The 22,655-nt window shown below is 36.6% G+C and overlaps 1 protein-coding gene across 8 annotated transcripts in view; it reads right to left on the bottom strand.

Annotated features, from left to right (window-relative positions):
- CCNY (cyclin Y) overlaps positions 1-22,655 on the bottom strand; it is a 319,673-nt gene that overhangs the window by 68,349 nt on the left and 228,669 nt on the right. For all 8 annotated transcript variants that reach the window (XM_074193197.1, XM_074193202.1, XM_074193204.1 and 5 more), the window contains 2 exons: positions 11,912-11,986; positions 494-528 (listed from right to left, as the gene is read on the bottom strand). In XM_074193197.1, coding sequence (XP_074049298.1) covers positions 494-528; positions 11,912-11,986 — 110 coding nt within the window. The remainder of the gene's footprint in view (positions 1-493; positions 529-11,911; positions 11,987-22,655) is intronic.

Genomic DNA, 22,655 nt, shown 5'->3' with positions numbered 1-22,655 from the left:
CCTTCTGGTACCAAAAGGAACTTTCTAAATATTGAGCCCATTAAGAAGTACTTTGGGGGAGAAAGGTGAAAGAGAAGAATCAAAATCTTGAATCAAGGAATGTTTTGATTCCAAATGAAGGAAAGAAGGAAAAACACAAAGGAAGGAAGGAAGGATGGAGGGAAGAAGGGAGGGACAAAAGGAGGAAGGAAACAAGGAAGGAAGAGGGTTTTCACTGGAAAGCATCACTGGAGAGCATATTCACACATGTTTTATCATGAAGAAGCAATAAGCTGGGATCTCAATAAAACCTTTTATGCTGAATATATACCAAGCATAGACAATCATTTAAAAAAATAGAAGAGAAAGTACATTTCAGCATCATTGGCATTCTTCTAGGTAGCATTAAAGCATAACAATTAAGTTGTAACTATCAGTATTAAGGTTTTCAGTTATGAGTGACAACAATGTTAGCAATTGCCCAGGAAGAACATGAGGAGGCAGTTTCACTTACGTGGTTGATGAAGAGGCTCTTACGTTTTTCTCTCACTGTGGAAACAAAAGATGTGACAGAAAGGTTACAATACTAGAAACCACATTTCCCTCCATAGGTCTGTGATGATCTGAGGTTCTGCAGGATGACCCCATTCCCTCACCACCACCAGGAACCCTGATGCTCAAATACCACCTGAGAGGAAACTTCATCCTATGAAATTGAGATTTCACTTGAATTATACTTGAGATTATGGGTCTCTGAAGCTGAAAGCATCAGACCATGGATATGGAGCAAAAGACACAGAAAGTGTTAACTAGATGAAAGAAGTTCTCGATTAAAAAATTACAAGCACTTATAAGCTCTAAGAGGCTAACCAAAGATTGTTTCTATGCCAACTAAATACTGATGACAATAACAAGCAGCATTTATAGAGTGCTTTAAGGCTTGGAAAATATGTTATCTCTTTTTATCCTTACCACAATACTGTGATGTAAATGAAAAGACTGAGACTGGAAAAGGTTAAATACTTTGCCCAGAGTCACACAGATAAGTTTAAATTCAGAACTTCTTGACTCCAAGTTCATCATTTTATCCCATGGTGCCAACTAATAACTTTAAAAATCTTTTCCAGACCAAGGAAATGAAAAAAATGACAATGATGCTCCTATGAAATGATATAGGGGGGGCAGCCAGGTGGCACAGTGGATAGAGCACCTGTCCTGGAGTCAGGAGGACCTGAGTTCAAATCAGGCCTCAGACACTTAATAAAATTACCTAGCTGTGTGGCCTTGGGCAGGCCACTTAACTGCAATTGTCTTGCCAAAACAACAACAACAACCTAAAAATGATATAGGATAAACATATAGAGACAACTATTGATCATGGAGGGCAATGACTTGACCTTGAAACATCCCTCACAGGTATCCCTTGCTGTGTCTATTGTTACATTTGTATAAAAGAAGGAATAAAAAACATACTAATATAACTACAGTTTTCTATTTCACCACCCTCATAGGACTGAGGACACACTCCTATTTCTATAGAGATGTACTGACTAGTAATATATAACAAATAGCTAAGCTGTTAGTGATCCATCCCCTCCAATAAAATTTCAATGTGTCTTAAAATGTTGCCACCTCACCCAAGAAAGGAGTTGTGGAAATATAGGAAAGTTCTTGGAAATTAAAGCTAGAAGTTTCAAAATAGAATAATAAACTAAAGGCAAAGGGAGGTGCACATAAATTATCACATCCATCCCTTGACATTTCTCAGAGAATTACTTTTGTCCCTATTTCTTCTCCCTTTCTAGATTGTAAATTCCTTCAATGTAGGGACAATGTCACATTCAACTTTGTGGCCCACATAGCATTAAATGTAGTAAGCCATCCAAAACCTTTGTTAAATTAAATGGAACTGTGGTAGAGAGAAACCAGATATAAAAAACAAGGTGATGCATTTCTAACATTACAATTTTCAAGAAAGGTTGTGATTCTAAGGAGCCTAAAAATCAAATGCCACCTCTTTCATTGTCTTCCTTGCTCTGAATTATAAACTATTTTTGTTTAACTTGATCTCATAGCACTTTAAAATTCTCAAACACATTAATCATATTTTAATTTGCACTATTTTTGGTAGTGGGATGTTATTCAGTCAACAAACAGGTATCAAATATGCTAGGGCAGCCTAAAAAAGTCTATTTGTTCTTGGGCTACCTTAAAAGAGTAATAAAGAGTTTAAAAAAAATTAAATTCTCTCATTACAAATACTTGGCATCTCCCTTCTATAATGATAAAACATAGCAGCTTCCAGTAAAAGGGAAGCGAAAGCAAACCTTATTCCACCCTCAGAAGAATTCATCAAGAGTCTTGTGCCCTTTTTAGGGTACAATGGCTAAAGAAGATGAGCTGGAAAGTGTCCAAAAGAGTTCAACCATGGGGTAGCTAAATGGCACAGTGAACAGAGCACCAGCCCTGGAGTCAGTAGTAACTAGAATCAAATCCAGCCTCAGACACTTAATAATTACCTAGCTGTGTGTCCTTGGGCAAGCCACTTAACCCCATTTGCCTTGCAAAAACATAAAAAAAAAAGTTTAACCAGAATGGCAAATAGCCTTGAATTCATGGTTGAAGTGGTTGAAGGAACTCAGATTATATAGACTGGAAAAGAGAGAACTCAAGGGACACCTGATGGCTGCCTTCAAATATTTAGAGAAGGAATTGGATTTGTTCAGTCTGACCCCAGAGGAAAGAATTGCAAGGACAGTAATGGATTAATGGATGGAAGTTGAAATGGAATGCTTAAGGTCAAAAAAATCTTAACTGTGAAAAAGTAGAATGGTCTGCCTTACAGTGAATTCTCCATCATCTCCCTCCTTAGAGATCTTCTGGAATGGAGAGAGAGAGGGAGAGGGAGAGGGAGAGGGAGAGGGAGAGGGAGAGGGAGAGGGACTGAGGGAGAGGAGAGAGGGGAGAGGGAGAGAGAGGAGAGAGGAGGAGAGAGAGAGAGAGAGAGAGAGAGAGAGAGAGAGAGAGAGAGAGAGAGAATTAGTAAGATGACATGTAGGTCCGGGTAAAAGAAAAATAAAGGCAAAGGGAAGGTACACATAAGAAATCATAATCAATCCTGGACATAACTCAAGAGACTTTACTACCTAGACAAAGACGGCTTGACATCTAGGTGTTGCAATACAGTGCTGAGTCAAGAAGACCTGAATTTGAATCTCGCCTTAAAAATTTACTAGATGTAGTAAATCTCTAAAACTATAAATTGCAAATTTGTTGATCCATACGGGAAGATAGTTTCCATACTGTCATTACTGAAGAAAATGAATAAGAATTCAGCACATCAATCACAATAAAGTCAATCTCAAAGTTCAGTCCTCTGATCTCTGGGAATACCCAAGACCCTTTCAAGAGATCTGTAAGGTCAAAACTTAAATGTTATTTGCTTATTAAAATATTTCTTCCTTTTCCTCCTGTATACCTAGTAAGGTCAGATTTTCTTCAGGTATTTCAACCAAAATAACATAATGCAATAGCTTAAATGCAGGGTAAATAGAAGAACCCAGCTGCCTCCCATTAAGCCAGACATTAAAGATTTGCAAAATGAATAAAACAATCAATCGTCTCACTAACACTTTTAAAAAAGCATTTATTTTTCATGAACATGTTACTTTAAACAACTAAAATTAATAAATACTTTAGAATATCTATTCTGTATTTATATATAATGCTTCATATTTTATATATATATATATATATATATATATAATATATATATATATGCATGTGTATGTGTGTATATTTATAAAATAACCCTTAACCTTTCTCACAGCATATGTGAACATCATTTTTCTACTAACCAATAAGTAGATACCAAGGCAGGTAATTCTCTTGCATCATTGCTCTAAATAATATGATTTATTGTAGGGACACATAAGAGAAAAATTAAGGACTATTAGTAAAATAATAATAATAATAATAATAATAATAATATGAAAGAATGACACAACTTGCAACTAATCTCATAAAAAGTTTTTAAAAATTCTGAGCTGATTAAGAATAAAGATTTATTTGTAAGTTATCAGGATATACATTTTTCTGCTTTTTTGATTTTCCCCAAGACTTGATTCATTACACAAATTTTTACTGATTACCCAACATGTAATGTCAAAAGTATTCTAAAAGAATTTCTCTCTCTCTCTCTCTCTCTCTCTCTCTCTCTCTCTCTCTCTCTCTGTTTCTCTGTCACTCACTCTAAAGAAAAATCAAATAAGGAAATCATTAATTAATTGACACTGAAAGGCTGAGTGTTTTAGCTGCTATGTTTTATCATTATAGAAGGGAGATGCCAAATATTTGTAATGAGAGAATTTAATTTTTTTAAACTCTCCATATCCTTAGGTTAATATTAGCACATGTCAAAATCTATTGTTTTCTAAATTCCTGAATAATCAAACACATTAATAAGAGTCACATTTTCCCTTGTTAGAGGATTAGTAGCCTTTAATCATGTTTTAGCTTTGTCTTATGCAAGGAGTGTGTTGGATGTCTCTGTTGTCTCAGATTCGGTTTCCTATGTTTTGATATTTTTTAAATTGATTATAATAGTAGTAGATATAATCCAGAGCAATATAACTGTCAAAAAATTAGACACTTTAAAAAATAACACCATCACCCCTCAACACACACACACACACACACACACACACACACACACACACACACACACACACACACACACAGAGTTGAGTTTGAGTTAAATATCACTTCAACTACTTGTTCTGTGTGTAGCTGTGGGCAAGTCACTAACTTCTCTGAAAACCAATTTATTGAACTGTTAAATAAGGAGTTGGATTGTAATTATTAAATCCTTTTTAGCTCTAAATTATGATTACTATGAGACTGTAAGATCCTTGATGGCAGAGACTATGAAGAATTTAAGACAGAAGGGCCCTGAGGGATTATCTTGTCCAAGCATTATTAAGTTAGGGTCTTTTAAAAATATTTTGATAATTTTACATAAGCATTATGCTTCCTTTATAATCCTATATACTTTATTTCATGCATTTGAAACATATTCTAAAAAAAAGAGTCCACAGTTTTCACCAGATTGCCAAAGGGGTACCAAAAAATATGAATAATCTGGGATCTGTGTTAATATAGACCATAAAAACCTGACCCCCAAAACAGAGTGGGCTATTTTTGTTCTTTTCTTACAGTCTTCTGATTCAATTTACCATAGGACTTTACAAAGCCTAATCCAAGTATGTCCCAGGAGATGCCCCTACTGTACAGCAACCTGAGAGGGGATCAGAAAGTCAAAAAACTAGCACCTAGGGAAAACAACATGTGATATATATGTTTTTCTTTGTGTTGTTCTGAGATTGAGAAATCAACTGCGAGGAGTAAAGTGATAGATCATCATCACTTTCTATACTGAGTAGTTAGAGAAGAAAAGGACTAAAAAAGAGGATATTAAATTGTTGGAAAGAAGACAGAGAGATGGGACTACATTTTTACATCCCCCATTTTGGTTCTGTCATGAGAGTAAGTCAATGGAAATATCAGAGATGCTGGATGGACCACAGATAGTCATAGACACACATTCAAACACGGTTTTGTGTGCTGGTAAAGGTTTAATAAATAAATGTTTAATGAGTTTAATAAGCAGATCTCCCAGGAAAAAATATTTCATGACCCACTTTAAGTTGTCATTAACATTTTCTCCATCACTTTCTTAAGTCTAAGTCATCAACAATACAATGACTCAAGCACTGATTTGCCAATTTCTAAAGTAAGAATACTCACATTGAAAAATTAACAATCAGCTCTTACATGAGTTAGAACAGGTTGGCACTAGCATATGTGTCCACAAGATCCAATGATGTATGTGAGCAACAGTTTGCCTATTTTATTAGCCAGAAAAGAAAGAGTCCCAGATGTGTGTGTTCACCAGCTGGATGACTGTGAGGAAAAGGTTTATTTTTAGTGGGAGCTTGAGAAAGCACATCCAGGTGCAAATTTAGAATTTGGACAAGAAATAAGACAACAAAATATAAGATCACTTCAACCACTACTTTAAAAATTAAAAAAAAGGGAGACTGAGTACTGAGTGCTCTCAGTCCTAAGTTTGGAATCCTGAAGAATTAGTCTTCATCCTTTAAAAAAATTTATCATGGAGACAACTATATCCTTTATTCCCAAGAAAAACCTTCTGGGGTCCTAAGACATTCAATCCATCTCATATTCTTTAGTATTTTGTCTTGTTCTTAAATGAGTTAAAAATTAAGTCAACCATCAAATGCCTTTCAGAACAGAACAGGTGTTTCCAGTAAGTGTCTGTTCATGGTTGTAGATTTTCTTTCCATTGAGAAATTAATTAGCTAAAAACCAAGTCTTTAGGTAGGACAACCCTAAGCAGAGTTAAAGAAGCACAGAAAAATAAACCATTTTAGCCAAAAGGGACCTTGGAATTTGTCCATTCAAATAGAAGAGAAGGATCTAAAGAGGTTGTGACTTGCCCAGGAGCACCAAGCTAGTTTGTGTTAGTCAGAGCTAAGATGTGGTTCAGATCTATATAGGTCATCAAAAGAAGATATTCTGACCATTAAAGCTACTGCAAAGTTGGAAACAATTGCTTGAGGTGGAAGTACAACTAGATCCCTCTAGACAATGTCAGATGATGGTTCTCCAATCAGAACTGTTCAGCATTTCACATTTGCTAGGAAGGAAAGTATGAGCCAGCACAGAGAAGTGCTTCCCAAACCAGACAATGTTATTTTTCTGAAACTCCCAGGAAAAAGCTTGATCCATATATCCTTATTTCTAGCATATTCTACCATGATGCTGTGCCCTGGAAAAGTAGTTTTCATTGATTTAATTATTTCAAGGAATCTTTTAGAAATGTGGTTACGCTTCCCTTCAGGGTTTGATTCTCTTCTAATTATTTATAAAGGTGGATTTTTTGAGATTTACTATTTTACTAATATAAAACCCTTGCTGATCAAGACTGGCACCTCCTCTGCCAATTTAAGATTATGGGGAAAATGTCTGGGGTATTGAGGAGTTAAGTGATTTTCCCAGAATGATAAGAGTAGGATTAGAGTCTAGTTCTTCCTAATTCTGGGGAGGGTTCTCTACAAAACACACTTACTTAATCCTAGTTGAAGAACTGACTCCAATCTGCCTCTCATTAGCATTAAACTCAACATAATTTTTAAAGTAGCTCAAATTTGTTTTCAATAGTCCAAATCCAACAACCACAAATGGTGGAAAAAAACAGTTGAAGAATAAAAAGTCTTAGACAATTTCAGTTTTCTCCATCCCCCCTTCCCCCAATATCAATGACAGCATGTCTTCCTAGAGGTAAACAAAAAATCTACCCTTTTTTCCCCCATGCAGGTACACACATTCTGAGCAAAGAGATACCTTTCTTTTTAAATGGGTCAAAACATCTGTAGCAGAGGAAAAACCACTCCTGTTTTCCATAAAATATCCAACTAATTACATCTATCAGGAGAAACTTTAGGACAAAAAGAAATTTAATAGCTCTTCATGTCAAGAAAGTCAAAATATTTTTCAGATATAATCTAAATCAGTCCTATTAATTTATTATTTATGTATAATTAAAATATGCATATATTTTGTTATTACTCAGGATGGAGGTCCAAAACTCTTCCACCATCCCTATGCGAGCATCATCGTGCCTGAACAATTGCAATAGCCTGTTCATTATCTTTCTGTCTCAGCTCTGTCCTTTCTCCAGTCCATCCTCAACTTGGCTGTCAAATCGATCTTCCAAAAGTATTAGGTCTGATCATGTCACGACTTTATATTTAACAAATTTCAATGGCTCCCTATTGCCTCCAGGATCCAATACAAAATTCTTTCTCTTTTAAAGCCATTGATAACCTGACTCATTTCTACCTTTCCAGTCTTTTTATATCTTGTAATTTCCACTCAATATTCCACACTTCAATTCAGTGACACTGGTTTCTGATCCTGTTGCTTTCCCACAACATTCCCATCTCCATTTCTCATTTTTCCCCTCCTCATCTCTGCCTCCTGGCTGACCTTCTTCAAGTTTCAACTAAATTCTACTTTCTACAAGAAGTCTTACCCTAGGTCTCCTTAATCTTACTACCTTCCTACTCAGGTTATCTGCAACTTTCCCTGCCTACATCTTTGTTTGCATATAGATATTTGCATGATGTCTTCCAGGTTAGACTGTGGGATCCTTGAGAAAAGGAAATACCTTTTGTCTTTTTTTATAAGGCCAGCATTAAGCACAATGTCTAGCACATAAAAAATATTTTAAGAAATTATAATTCAGGGGACGGCTAGGTGGCACAGTGGATAGAGCACCGGCCCTGGAGTCAAGAGTACCTGGGTTCAAATCCGGCCTCAGACACATAATAATTACCTAGCTGTGTGGCCTTGGGCAAGCCACTTAACCCCCATTGCCTTGCAAAAATTAAAAGAGAGAGAGAGAGAGAGAGAGAGAGAGAGAGAGAGAAATTATAATTCATTGATGGCATGACCCATTGAAGTTCATTAGCAGACATTTGAAGAGAACTAGATATAAAGGGAGATCTACCTCCAAATGACTCAGGATGGCCAAGGAATTAACTTTTTTTAAGTGTCTGAGACTGAATTTGAACCCAGGTCCTCCTGACTCCAAAGCCAATGCTTTATCCACTGCGCCACCTAGCTGCCCCAGGAATTAACTTCTAAAGTACAAACCTATTATGAGAGGGTGTTATTGAGATGCAAAGAAGAAAAAAGAATATCAGTTCAAGAGAAAGAAAAACTGAAGAGAATGAAATAATTCCCTCCTAGTTTAAAAAAAATGTCTTTGGCACCTCAAATAATTCAAAAGACAAAGACAGAAGCATAGAAAGACCAAGGAACATGAAGACATAGAAAGAAGAACAGAGAAATCAAGATAACATGCAAAGAGTAGTACAGATATAACAAAACCCCCCAAAAAGCCAGTCAACTCCTTTCAATCAGTTCTCTTTTTAGACCTTCAACTGCCCTCCCTAGCCCCCCACCCCAATTTTGTGGCTTAGCTTTTTAAATTGGGTCAATGCAAGAAAAACCTAAGTAAAGGACATTGACATATAGGGCCCAAATGCAGTTCCTTTTTGGGTTGGTCATGCTCACATTATGAATCTGAGAGTTTTCAAGAATAAAATATGATCTCTACCATTCTCACACTAGAGTTAAGGAAACAAGAGCAGGGAAGAGGCAGGAGAGAGGGAGGGGCAGAATCTGAAACTCAAACCTTTTTTAAAATATATTTTAAATTGTTTTAACAAGTAATTGGGGGAAATAAAATATTATTTAAAAAAAAATACCCAAAGTTTGTCATGCAAACCGTTTTTCCCCAATAGCTGATTGTTAATATTTATCAGCACATCCCTTCTTGTATCCCTGAGCAAAAAGTCAAATCACCATTTTCCAAATTTCTCACAAGGAATTCACATGATATATAATTTTCTTTTAACTTTTCTATTTTTCTCTGCCACAAACTTTATAACCATCTCTTCTCTCCCTTGGCCATCCCAAATCTTCAGACAGCTCCAATTTCACTAGAACAAGAGAATAAAAGCATCCTCTCCTCCATCATCTAAACTCAAAGTTTCTTCACAAATACAGTTTCCCTTGAAAACCAAATAAAAAAAATTGGACAAAAAGAACAAGAAGAATAGAAAGTGTTCATTTTTTTTTAAGGATCATAATGATTTCTTTCAAATTCTCAGCACATTCGTATTTGTCACAAATAAAATGAAGTATCAGGATGTACAAAGTCCTCTCTGCAGTGCCTCATAAGAGTAAAATGAATGGATGAATAAATGAAGAAGCATCTATTGAGAGTTTATTACATAACAAGCACATTGCTGAGAACAGGATGTAGAGATCCAACAGCAAAGACAGTCTTACTCTCAAAGAGTTTATATTCTGAGAGGGGTGATAATATAGCTAGGGGAGTGGTGACCAGAAAGAAAATAATTGGAGGAATGGTGAGGGATGCCATAGAGGAGCATATTGACTAACCCTTTCCAAGAGCAATAGAGTTTATTTGAGTGTGATTTTAAAACTGCAAAGGGAGAAGGGTTGGGGGAGCAGGGAATAGTAGTATGGTAGCTAGTGAAATAACCAGGGAATAAATGAAGTCAGTCCTGGGTGTAATGGACTGGTGAGGGAATACCAGTCAGTAAGCATCCCCAAGGTAGGTGCTTCATTCATAAAAGTATCATGTCCTAGGCTCAGTAGAACCTAGTCAAATCTCTGAGCCTAGACATCTAAAAACAGTGGAGCAAAAAGTTCTGTACAGTTCTATGAAGATGGAAAGTTGGGGCTAGCAACAGAATGTTTATTTTGTTTGAGGATTAGCCCAGATAAGCTCCTAGAAATGCAAAAATGCAACATTGGATGGCTGATCACAAAGTAATTAATATTTGGGGCCATGTCATTCCACAAAGGCTATAAATTAAGGTCTAGAAAAAGAGCATTACAATCTGCAATTGAGGGATTAGCCTCACCAAAAATAATCACATCAATCCTTAAAAGTATTAAAATTAACCATGTCATATCAAGAAAGTGATCTGTCTGGATAGAGGTCTTGAACAATAAATTAACATAATAATTTATACCCCTTGGCAAAGAAATCACTCACATCATTACCTAACAATGAATGTGAAAATTACCCACTGAAATACATTTAGATTCTTCCCTAAATCAATCCAGTACTCAGATTTTCCCAGGTTATTTAGTTAGGTGGTGTCTCAGATGGAGTCTCTTAGGGATCTATGTGTTTCAACCCAGTGAGTTAGCCAACTTACCTACCAAATTTTCCCTGCTTAAGCATCCTCTCTGTTATCTGATAACTTTTAACAAAACCATTTCTACTTGATTTTATTATGAAAGCTTCTCTTTCCCTATAGCACAGAGTCAGCAGAGCAGTGAGATGGGGATAGAGAGAGAAGTCTAGAAAGGAACAAGGATTAATGAATGGATCAAAATGAGTAAGAGTTTTTATGGTAGACTTTCTTAGGGGTTGGGCAACTAGGTAGCACTGTGGATGGAAATAAAGTGACTGGGAGTCACAAAGACTGGAGTTTAAAATCTGGCCTTAAGACAGTTACTAGCTGGATGATTCCAAGCAAGTCATCTAAGCTCTGTCTGTCTCAGTTTCCTCATTTGTACATATGAGTAACAAAAGCACCTATCTCCCAGGGCTGCTATAAGGAACAAATAAAATAATATTTATTTAGAAATTGCTTTGTAAACCTATATGAATTATATTTATTATATGTATACAGTCATATAAATGCTAATAATACTGTTATATTATTATCATTATTATACAACAAGAGAATGCCTATTCCTAAATTGAACAGTATAAACCAAGGAGTAGATGATATCTTTGTTTGTTTCTAGCAATTTGCCTCTTTGCAGATAGAGTCTGTAGAATGATGTCAGAACTTAAGCCAGATGTAGCATATTTCTTAGAGAAGAAAGCTAATGTCTCCAAAAGAAACAAATTTTTGAGAAACATCAGAAGAATGTGGATTGGAACATGCCCCTCTGCTGTTTGGAAGGACTGAGACACTTCTTTCAAAAAGGAAGTACTAGAGCTAAATTTACTTAAAAGTCCCCCCCCCGCCCCGATTCTCTAGGTATGGTCCTGGAGGCAAACATGAAAGAAACCCCAGTCAATAGAAATCTCGGAAGTTACTATGTGACCTGGCATAGCAAAACAATAGACAGCATATAAGGAAGGGAGAAAAATGTAAAAAAAAAAAAAGATTGTTGAAAACTAGATACCTGTAATTGAATTAATTCATTTTTAAGAACAGGTAGAACTTAAATGAAGATCAACTATCTGTAGCACCAATTAAAAGAGAAAGAAATCTAAAAATTAACTTACCATCAGTCTGAGATTTACTGAGGAATATTGTGCTGGCCCGAGGGTGGTCTGAAGGGTTGAATTCCATGTTCAAATCTTTAAAGAAACAAAATAAAAATACATGAACAACCTTGCAAAACTGAGAATTAATAAAGTAATTGTCAGATTTCCTAAAGATTCATATTTACATGCTTATATACATACATAAACATATACATACACACATGACAGACACTTAGGGCTTCTGTCTCCCAGCAAGCCTTCTGGCCTAGGAGCTTGCTTAATCATAACTAAACTCTCTCTGAAGAGAAGCAACAGTCCTTTGTGGCACAATGTCAAGAGCACAGGTGCTGGAGGACCTGGGTTGGAATACTAGCTCTGCTCAGCAATTTTGTGTAACCATGGCAAGTCAATTAATCCTTCTAGGTCTCAGTTTCCTCACTTGTAAAATAAAAGAGTTAACAAGGGGTGATGATCAACCATGACATACTTGTTTAATCTATCAGTGCAATAATTAGGGACAATTTTAGGGAAATTGTGATGGAGAATACCATCTGTATCCAGAGAAGGAACTATGGAGTCTAAATAAAGACCAAAGCTTATGTTCAATTTTTAAAAGCTGTCTTATGTAATATGTAATTTTGCTATCTCTAATGTTTTCTTTCTTCCTTTTGGATCTGATTCACTACTCATAAGTTCAGTTTCAAGCTATGCTTATCATGGATACAAATGTAAAGCCTATATCAGATTGCCTTCTGTTGGGGGAAGGGGAGGGAAGGGAAGGAGAGAGAAAATTGTAAAACTCAAAACTTGGCAAAAAAAAATGATTGGTAGAAACTATCATTGTATGCAATTGGAAAACAAAATATTTATATAACAATAATAATAAATAAAGGAGTTAAAATAAGTGATCTCTGAAATGCCTTTCAGTTCTAAATATAAGATCCTTTGAAGAACTAGGAACTCAGTGACTAGTCTTAACTAGTATCTCCAAACTATACTTTGTCAAAGTCTTTTTTCCTTCCCTAAAAGAACTTAAACTAGGACTATCAGGGAGAATTCTTTTTATTTCTTCTTTGACAATTCAACAATCCCCTCCTGGGGAAAGCAGTTTTCCCATTCATTTAAAAGAAAATTAGTATTATTTGGGGGCTAGCACACCAAAAGGGGAAGAGGTCAATAGAGATATGACTGGGATAAAGAAAAGCAGGGAAAACAGGAAAAATGTTTAAAGTAAATAGATAATTCTTCAAATTAGTTTGGAACATCAAAACATACAGTTATATACATGTGTTTACACTAATTCAAATTCAGCCACTGTTGGGAAAAAAAAAAGCAATGACCAGAACAAACAGCAGGAAACAGCACTGAAGAAGCCAAAGGAGATGAAATAACCAAGAAAAGAAAGAGTGAATCAATAGGGTCAAAAACTACTAAGAGGCCAAGGTAGACAAGGACAGAGGAAAAGGCAACAAGACTGGGCATTGATTACATTGGTGATATCTTGCTGAGAACAGCCTCAATGGCAGAGAAGGGAAGGAGGGGAAATGCAGAACAAAAGTCAGATTGTAGTGGGCTTATATTTCTCCTATGCCAATCACAATGTCTGGCATGATAATGGTTAGTGAATTCATGGTGAGGAGGCAGCTTTACAAAATATGATCAACAAACAAGGTGAGGCTTTTCTTGTTTCAGTAACAGAAGAAACTACAATCACTAATACTTTTTTCTGTTTCTAAATTCAAGACACTATCATTATTTCCAAGGAAGAGGAGTGCCAGATATTCCCTTGAATACTAAGTATAAAAGGTTAAAAGTCACTGAAGTATGGAGGTTTCCGAAAAAGTCAATCAATTAGGCTGATTTTACTAACTTTCTCCAGGTATTTTGCTTATCTCCTTTTCTTGGGGAGGAAAAAAATATTTATATAACTTTTGGCACTTCAGAAGTCTCCCCAAAGCAAACCTCATGTTGGGAGCCTTTGAGAAGAATCTCTATTTTTCTCCTCAGATATTCAGTAGTTAATTCAAATTCAGAAAACAAAAATAACCTAAGGGATTCTGTCTGCCTACCAAACCCCTCCTCCAACAAAGTATCAGCATATTGCAAAAAGCCACATGTTATTAAGAGTGTCTGTAAAATGAAAATTGGACTAGACTGAGCCTCAATAACCCTGGATTCCCAGAAATAAACTTTTCTGCATTGGAGAGGACCTCTGAAGGTCATCTAGCTAAAGCCATGCCTGAAAAACCATTCCTTTTAAGATAATCATTTTCACATGATGGCCTAATTTTTCTTTGAAAACCTCTTCTTTTGGATGCCCATTGTCCTTTGGAACTACTCTTGCTATTTCAAAATCTTTACTAACATAAGGCCCAACCATGTCTTTTTGCACTTTCTACCCATATTCTAATTCTGCCCTCAGGAACCTAAAAAAACTAATTTAATCCATCTTCCAACACACAGATCCTCAAATAATTTAAGATAACTATTGTACCACTTCAAGTACAAGTCTTCCAATCTCCAAGTCTAATGAATCTTTATTTCCTTTCCCTTCTTCACCATATTAGATGTCTTCTAACTTTGATGTGTCCTTTCTTTGATGAATGGAACACCCCCCCCAACTGACCTGAGCAAATCAGAGCACAACAGGATCACTACTTTCATTTTCCTGATTTTTCACATAATCTCTCTGAATCTCAGGTTATACATCTGTAAAAGTCATTCATTCAGAATTTTTATTAAACATTTACTATGTGGGAGTATGCTGGCAAATATTTAACAACCAACTTTTTCTTCTCTCCCCCCCCCCCCCCCATTTGAATTCCGGTCTCTGTGTCTCCAGGGCGGGTGCTCTACCAACTGCCCTAAGAACCAGCTTTAAAAATTTCATCTGCATTATGAAGATTTCCTCAATGCTTTCTTAAGTGTAGACAACAAACAAAACAATAAATTGTTCTGCTTTGTAGCATTTGCCATTTTCTAAAGCATAAATCCTCATATAAATATTTAACAATTAGCTGGAGTTGATACAAAGTAGTTCCCATACACCCTGCTACTATATATGATACTGGGAGACATTCAAAGATATGAGGAGTCTTACTATAAAATCACTTTAGTTGCTGTAGTTCCATGTTTTTAAGAACATTCCTGGGGCGGCTAGGTGGTGTAGTGGATAAAACACCGGCCTTGGAGTCAGGAATACCTGGGTTCAAATAGGGTCTCAGACACTTAATAATTACCTAGCTGTGTGGCCTTGGGCAAGCCACTTAACCCCATTTGCCTTGCAAAAAAAAAAAAATCTAAAAAAAAAAAAAAGAACATTCCTCTCCTTATAACAAGTTTCAGGATTTTTTTCCCCCACTATGCTCCCGAGAAACTATAGATCCAATTTTAACTGAAATGGGCCATGAAATGAAAGACAATCAAAATAGCCAAGAGCCAGGCAAACATCTGTGGTAATGGTAACTAACAGATTTAGACTAACCAGTCACACAAGTAAAGGGGCAAGAACATATATTTTCAGTTCTCAGACCCCAAAGAAGGGTCTCAAGGGCTTTTAAAAAAATTCACTCATCTTCCACATAAATTCTCCCTTGGTTCTCCTTTGCTTTTTTTGGCCCTTGCTTCCTCTCCTGATCTGTATCCAATTCCTTTTTCTCCCTAAGATTTTCTTTTCTTGACATTTTGGAACTATGTTTTCATTGGTATATAAACTCCTTCCAAGGATGCAGATTGGCAATGTCCTGGTAATTTATAAGGAGATGTGCATTAGCCTAGGTGATCTACTTATGATCTGATTAGTTGTCAGAGAGAGGACTTGAATCCAAAGCTTGCTGATTCCTAAGCCAGTCATTCATCCACAAGGCCAAAGCTGCCTCTGATTACCTACAAATAACAGCCCTCTGATTATATACAAGAGAAAAACAGAGACCTGAACAAATTAAATGTCAGAAATAATTGAGATTCATTAACAGCTGTGAGACTGGATTGTTGGACTCTGCCTAGGAGGATTCACTTGGCGCTTCTGAGAATTTTCCCATGGCCAAATGTCATTTTCATATCTGGTCCAACAGTGCTGAATTTTACAAACAGCATTTTGTACTCAAGCCCACTAGGGAAAATGGTTATGAAGTCAATCAGTGCATTCCCTTATACAGGTTCCTGTAGAAATCACTCTTCCTGTCATGTCCATCTGCTGAGAACACAGACTTTCTCCCCTGCTGGGGAAACCAAAGAGATCCTGCAGACATGTACTCTGGCTGAGTGGAGGAAATATAAATCAACAGGGAATTGGGATAAAGGAAGAGGGAGGGAGAAAAACAGTTTACCCTTGGAGGAAGAGATGACAATTAGGAATTTTACTACACAGGGTCAATGTTTTAAAGAGGGGAAAGGTGAATCTAGCAGCAGGTATCATGATTTCTGTGCTTCCTGATAACTATTTCAGTTCTTATTTAAAACAGAACCAACTTTATAAGATACTGCATTTTTTATTAAGATGAAAAAAGAATAGAAATCCTCACCAGATTTCTTATAAAAGATTCATGGAATACTCATATTGGGAGGACCTTGGAAATCCTCTTATTCAACCTACTTGTTTTGTAGATGAGAAAATTGAAGTCCAGAGAATTGTCAGTCCATACAAGTTGGAAATAGCTAGGTCAGTGGTAGAACTGGAATGAAAATTCAGGTCTCTATATCTGGGGTTCTTTCCTGTACACCTCATTCCCCCCCACCATGGCATCCATCACCATAGCTCCAAGAAAACCAAATATATTAAGAGTGACTCAAACAACAAGATAGACTAAAGAGAAATGAGGAGAGAATCTGTGCCCTTCCCCCAAAAATCTAGTTCCACAAAATAAAGAACCTTCCCAAATACTGCAAGAAATGTTTAACTTTCAGATCCAAGAGCAGATAAGCTCTAATGCATATGCAAGAAACCTGGAGTCCTTAGAAACAAAGGAACATGGTGCTTCTGAAGAAAACTTCTGAGATCACCAACTAATTTCCACTGGAAACCAGATTTAAATGTTTATAATGCTGGGGAAGAGCATTTTCAGGAGGTTCCTGTAGATTACACAGAAAAACATATAAGAATACACTATTTGGCATTTTTCTTTGATCACAACATAGGGTAATATTTCTGACTATATGCATAGAGAAAAGGAATAAAACTCTATCCTAACTGCCATGTCCATAGATTTCCTTGTACAGTATGTCATCAATAGAAAACAAGTTTTCTATTCACCCTGAATTCCAAGGAAGGACTTAGCCACAGAATTCACAGTATTCTGTACCTGGCTTAACTCCAAGACAAGGACACATACTGAACTGTTAACATTTAATGAAAATTAAAGGCCGGGGGCGGCTAGGTGGTACAGTGGATAAAGCGCCTGCCCTGGAGTCAGGAGTACCTGGGTTCAAATCTGGTCTCAGACACTCAATAATTACCTAGCTGTGGGGCCTTGGGCAAGCCACTTAACCCCATTTGCCTTGCAAAAACCTAAAAAAATAAAAATAAAAGGCCCAGAGAACCAGGTACTTCCTTTTATTCAAATCTCTAACCAAAGAGCTTCTGATCTTATACGGAAATCAAATGATGGCAATACAAAGTTTGGTGAGGAGGCTACTCTTTCCAGGGAAAGAGTATGGAGGAAACTAAAATAAGCACAGACTAAGTAGCCCTATTTTCTAATACTGATACAAATTAAGAGCAGGCCTAAAGACTAAATCATACATAAGAATCTCAACACTAAGTCAAACACAGAAATTAAGATCAAACAACTCACTATAATCTTCAACACTTCTTTCAAACAGATACAATGAAAACATTTTAAATAAAATTACTAATCAGTACAAAGAATGAAAACATTTTAAATAAAGCTATTAATCAGTACAATTTCATTTCAATGAAATAACAGCAATATCAAAAATTAAAAGAAATTCAACTACATTAGGATGAACTTAAAAATAAGACTGTACACATGTGTTCATTGACATATATGAACATGCATATGTGTATGGTATATTCATGTACATTTTGGCTAAGTAAAGAATATTGGACTAGAGAGTCAGAAGACCTATTTTAAATAATTTTTTAAATTTTTTTCATTTAGTCATTCAATTCAATAGTGAAGATGAGCTTAGTATTGTTCAAAGCACACACATACACAAAAGAATAGTCCTTGCCCTCAAGAAACTTAAATTCTTTCTTACAATGCTGTACAAATATGAGTTATCGTGCTTATTATTTGGTTTTGGGAAAAAAATATGATCATGCTGGGAGTCAGAAGCCAGAAGGACTGAATTTAAATCCCAGTTCTGCCATTTACTTCTGGCTGACCTTGGGCAAGTCATGTTAGTCCTCAGTTTACTCATCTATAAAATCAGGAATTAAACCTGATGATCTCTCAAGGTTCCTTCCAGTTCTGAAAATATGAGATGAAGAAGATAATGAAAATGATGTTACTGTGGTTATTGATATTATTGATTAAAATCTAGCATTTATATAGGGTTTTTACATTTCCAAAATGCCTGCTAATTCACACAAATAACTCATATTAGTTTTATACAATCCTGAGTGCTATTACTATCTCTATTTTACAGCTGAGGAAACTGAGTCAGACAAAGATTAAATGACTAGCCAGGTTCCTATAACTCTGATGTCAGAGGTAAGATTCATACTCAACTCTTCCTGACTCCAGGTCCAGCATTCTTTCTACTATGCCACCTAGCTGTCTTTACCTTCATGCTTCCTTAGTATTGCAATATATTTTTCCATGGATATGAGTGCTATGATGCAGATAGTAATGCCTCCTGTCTTAGTGAATAGCTTAATTAGCTATGGTGACCCCCCCCCAGTCCCTAAATCTCTACCTGATAACCAAGTATCTGAGATGCAACTCTAGATCTTGAATACCAGAAAGCCTGTACATTTTTCAAAAGTCTCTCCAACTTGTTAGAATGTCACAGAATCACAGTTTTAGAAATGAGTCCATCCCTCTTATTTAACAGTTGAAGAAGCCAAGACCCAGAGAGGTTGCAGCCTCTGTGGTACAAATAACTGTACCAGAGCTCAGCCTTGCCAGTACAGTCATCAAAAATCAACAGTCATTTTCAATGACCCAAAGAAGCACTACAGTGGACCATTAGTGTGAATCAATGTTCTTTTAATTGATAATAATAATCACAGATTCATAGCATTGCAGAATTAGTCTGGGTTGTAAATATAATATGGAACCATTGCTTTGTTTTACTAATAAGAAAACAGAAGTCAAGAATAATTGAATGACTTTTCAGCTGGTTGCTAGGTCTAGAATGCCAGTACAGAGCTATTTCTAGTATACTGTCTTCCTCCAATGGTCCTATGCAATAATGTTCAAAGATTGCAAGCTGAAAACTCTTAGAGATCATCTAATCTAAGACCCTTTATTTACTAGGAAAGTAGATGAAGTCCACAGAGGGGAAGATTATGTGCAAGACAACTACCAATAGTGATATCTGAATCAAAGTCTTCTCATATTCCTTCTTCACTGAAAGAAGGAAACTTGGAGAAAGGTTGCAAAATGCTAAACCTTCATTATTCAGTTTTCTTTCCCCCAAAAATGAAATTGACAACAGAAAGGATGTCTTCTACAAATGACTGTTAAAATGTCCTCCTTTCCCCAGAATTTCACAGCACCTATGAAGTTTTTCAAGTATCTTAAGATAGGAGTGTCCTCTGAGGTCACTACTATAATTTGGAGATAAAATGGCAACTTTAAAGAGGGTTATCAAAGTCTAATAATTATGAGAAGCTCCTTGATGGGAGTAGACCAGGAAAAAATAGGTTCAAATCCATCCTGAGACTTAGCAGCATTGCACTGCTAACTAAAGCACACTCTGGATGAGATCTGTGACTAGACTACTTGAATGATGAGATCTGTGACTAGACTACTTGAATGAAGTCCTACACCAGGAATCTCCTTCCAAAAGGAAAAAAAAAAGGAATCCTTCCTGTATTTGCATATGAAAAGATACCAGTTGACTTATATCTTTAATATTCAAACTACATAGTTTTTAATCACTGAATTATTATTTCTATACTTGACAGGAATGCTAGTGATTCTTAAGGGAAAAAAGTAACACTAAATATAAGGACATTTTTGCCTCTAAAATCTTTGGTTCTAATTTTAAAATATTTCTGGTTTTTTTCTAACTAATGACCAGAGTAATGGCCAAAGTGCATTCAATTTCAGGTAATAAAAAAAAGGAATGGCCCCACTACTTATAGTTTGCATTTAAATAAGGCAAAGGAATAGACTGAACACCATTCACTCCAAGAACAGAGACTTTCATTCAACCTGAAAATTAAACCACAGATTGTACACTTTACAGCATAATGCAAGGAAAAACCTTACATTGTTCTAGCCTTTCTAAATTGCCCTTGTGTAACTAACGCACCATTGCCTCCTTCACTTCTTAAGTCATAGCCAACTGAATGTCAGTACTATAAGAATTTGGAAACATTAATAATACCCAAAAGAATCAGAAGCAACTAGACAGTTTCATTGGTAGTATGTGGGTTGAGAAAGCTCAATTGGAATAAATGAAAAGGACAGAAAATAATAAGCAGTAGCATGGGCATCAGTATGGACAGTGAATAAAAAGGGAATGACCAACGTAAGACCCAGACTTAAAACCACCTTTCTGTTCCAAAATGATCTGAGAATGTTCCCTGAACTCAATGGATTTGACACTCTAGTAGGAGATATCTCCCCACCACCATTTTTTCTCATTCTCCCTATCATTCAAAGGATCACAGATCTAGAGCTGGAAAAGGATTCAAGAATCATCCAGTCTAATTCTTTTATTTTATGTCTGAAGAAGCTAAGTCCAAGGGAAGATAAGTGACCCTCAAGGTAAACCAACTAGTATAGGAGTTCCTCTTGCCATCATACAGTAATAATTAAAATATAAGACAGAACTGGATAAGGATAGTAAAAGCCCAATGAAAAGACAGAAGAAGGAGCATAATCCAACATGATCAGGCTAAGTTTATTGCAGGAAACATGATTTAAATTTAAATTAGACCTGGAAAGATGATTATTCATAGGTAGAGACTAGAAGGAAAGGGTAATCCTGGTATAGGGGACAGGATGGGCAAAGCAACAAAGGAGGAAATTTTTCTGTGGTTGGAGCATATAGCAGAGAAGAGTAATGACAGATAAGGCTGAGGGTCTAGATGGATGGCCTGAAATGCCAGGCTTGGGAGTTGGGACTTTAGTTACTTGACCTTGGCAGATGGGTATATAAGGATGGGGGGGTCTGAGTTTTCCTCCCTGAAGGAGTTGATGGTCCAGTAAAAAGAAATCAAATGCAAACAAGTAGTTACAATACCTGGAAGAATGCAGAAAGCCAATGTAGGAGGATAAACAAAATGGTACAAGAGCACAGAGGACAGAGAGATTAGTCCCATCTGTGGAATGTTTTGCTTCACTGGAGATTCGGTGTGTGAACTAGAGCAAAGCATAAGGGTAGGATTATGGCAATTGGAGGAGAGAGAGAGAAGGTGGTTTGAGCTGAAGGGAATATCATAAGGCATTAAAAGAGAAATGTCATGGGATGACTTTAAGGTTTTATGAGCACTGAAGTTTAACTACAGCATGGGCAACTTGTTGGAAAAGTAGTAGGAGATAGGGCTTAAAAGGAAGATCAGGCAGAGCCAAGATGGCAGCATGAAGATAGCATTCTCCAAGAACTCCAACCCCCTAAACCCCCCAAAAACAAAGGATGGCTGTAGCCAAAATTTAGAGGGACAGAACCCACAGAAAGACTGAGTAATACATTTACCCAGTCCAAGATAACTTAGAAGTTCAGCTGGAAAGGTGTGCTTTACCAGGACCAGGGGTTGGGAAAAAAGCCTAGGCGCAGCCCAGCCCAGTCCAGCCCAGTCCAGCCCAGCACAGCCCAGAAATCACCTATAACAGCTTGAAGGGGCAGTGAGAGAACTCTGCTGCAGGAGTGAGGAGCACAGGCCACAGAGCCTGCAGTGAGAATGGGGAGAAAGCAGCCTGTACCCCCAGAGACAGTAAGGGAAGTCTGCAGAGATTTCTCTGCTCTCCCTGGGGTAGGACTCTGCTGTTTGCCCACACTCAGACCCAGGTTGCAGTTTGGGCTTCCATACTAAGATAGCAGAGGGAAGTGTTGTGATCATCTACATATCAAAGCACAGCCTTGAGAGCTTAAGACCTTGGGGGAATAAAGGTCCCAGTGGGGTATCTCCCCCCCCAAAAAAAAATTAACCCAAAGACTTGGAAGTGCTGTAAATTAGTCTTGGACTGAGTAAATGAGTAAACAACAGAAAAAGAAGGATCTGACTATAGAGAATTACTTTAGCCCCATGGAAGATCAAAACGCATACTCTGATGATGATGACAAAATCAAATCTTCCATATTCAAAACCTCCAAGAGAAATAGAAAAGGGTTTAGACTGTAGATGAGCTCAAAAAAAGACTTTGAAAAGCAATTTAAGGAGGTGGAGGAAAAATTGGGAGGAGAAATAAGAGCAATGCAGAAAAATCAAGAAAATCATATCCACAGCTTGGTGAAAGATATACAAAAAAATACTGAAGAAAATAATATGATAAAAACCAGTTTAGGCCTAATGGAAAAAGCAAAACAAAAGGCAAATGAGGAGAAGAATGCCTTAAAAACCAGAACTGGCCAGCTGGAAAAGAAGAAAAAAAGCTCTCTGAAGAAAATAACTCCTGCAAAAATG

This window comes from Macrotis lagotis, chromosome 7, assembly GCF_037893015.1.
Source record: "Macrotis lagotis isolate mMagLag1 chromosome 7, bilby.v1.9.chrom.fasta, whole genome shotgun sequence".
Taxonomy (NCBI): Eukaryota; Metazoa; Chordata; class Mammalia; order Peramelemorphia; family Peramelidae; genus Macrotis; species Macrotis lagotis.
The sequence above is the reverse complement of the archived record's forward strand: the minus strand, read 5'-3'. Positions and strand labels throughout refer to the sequence as shown.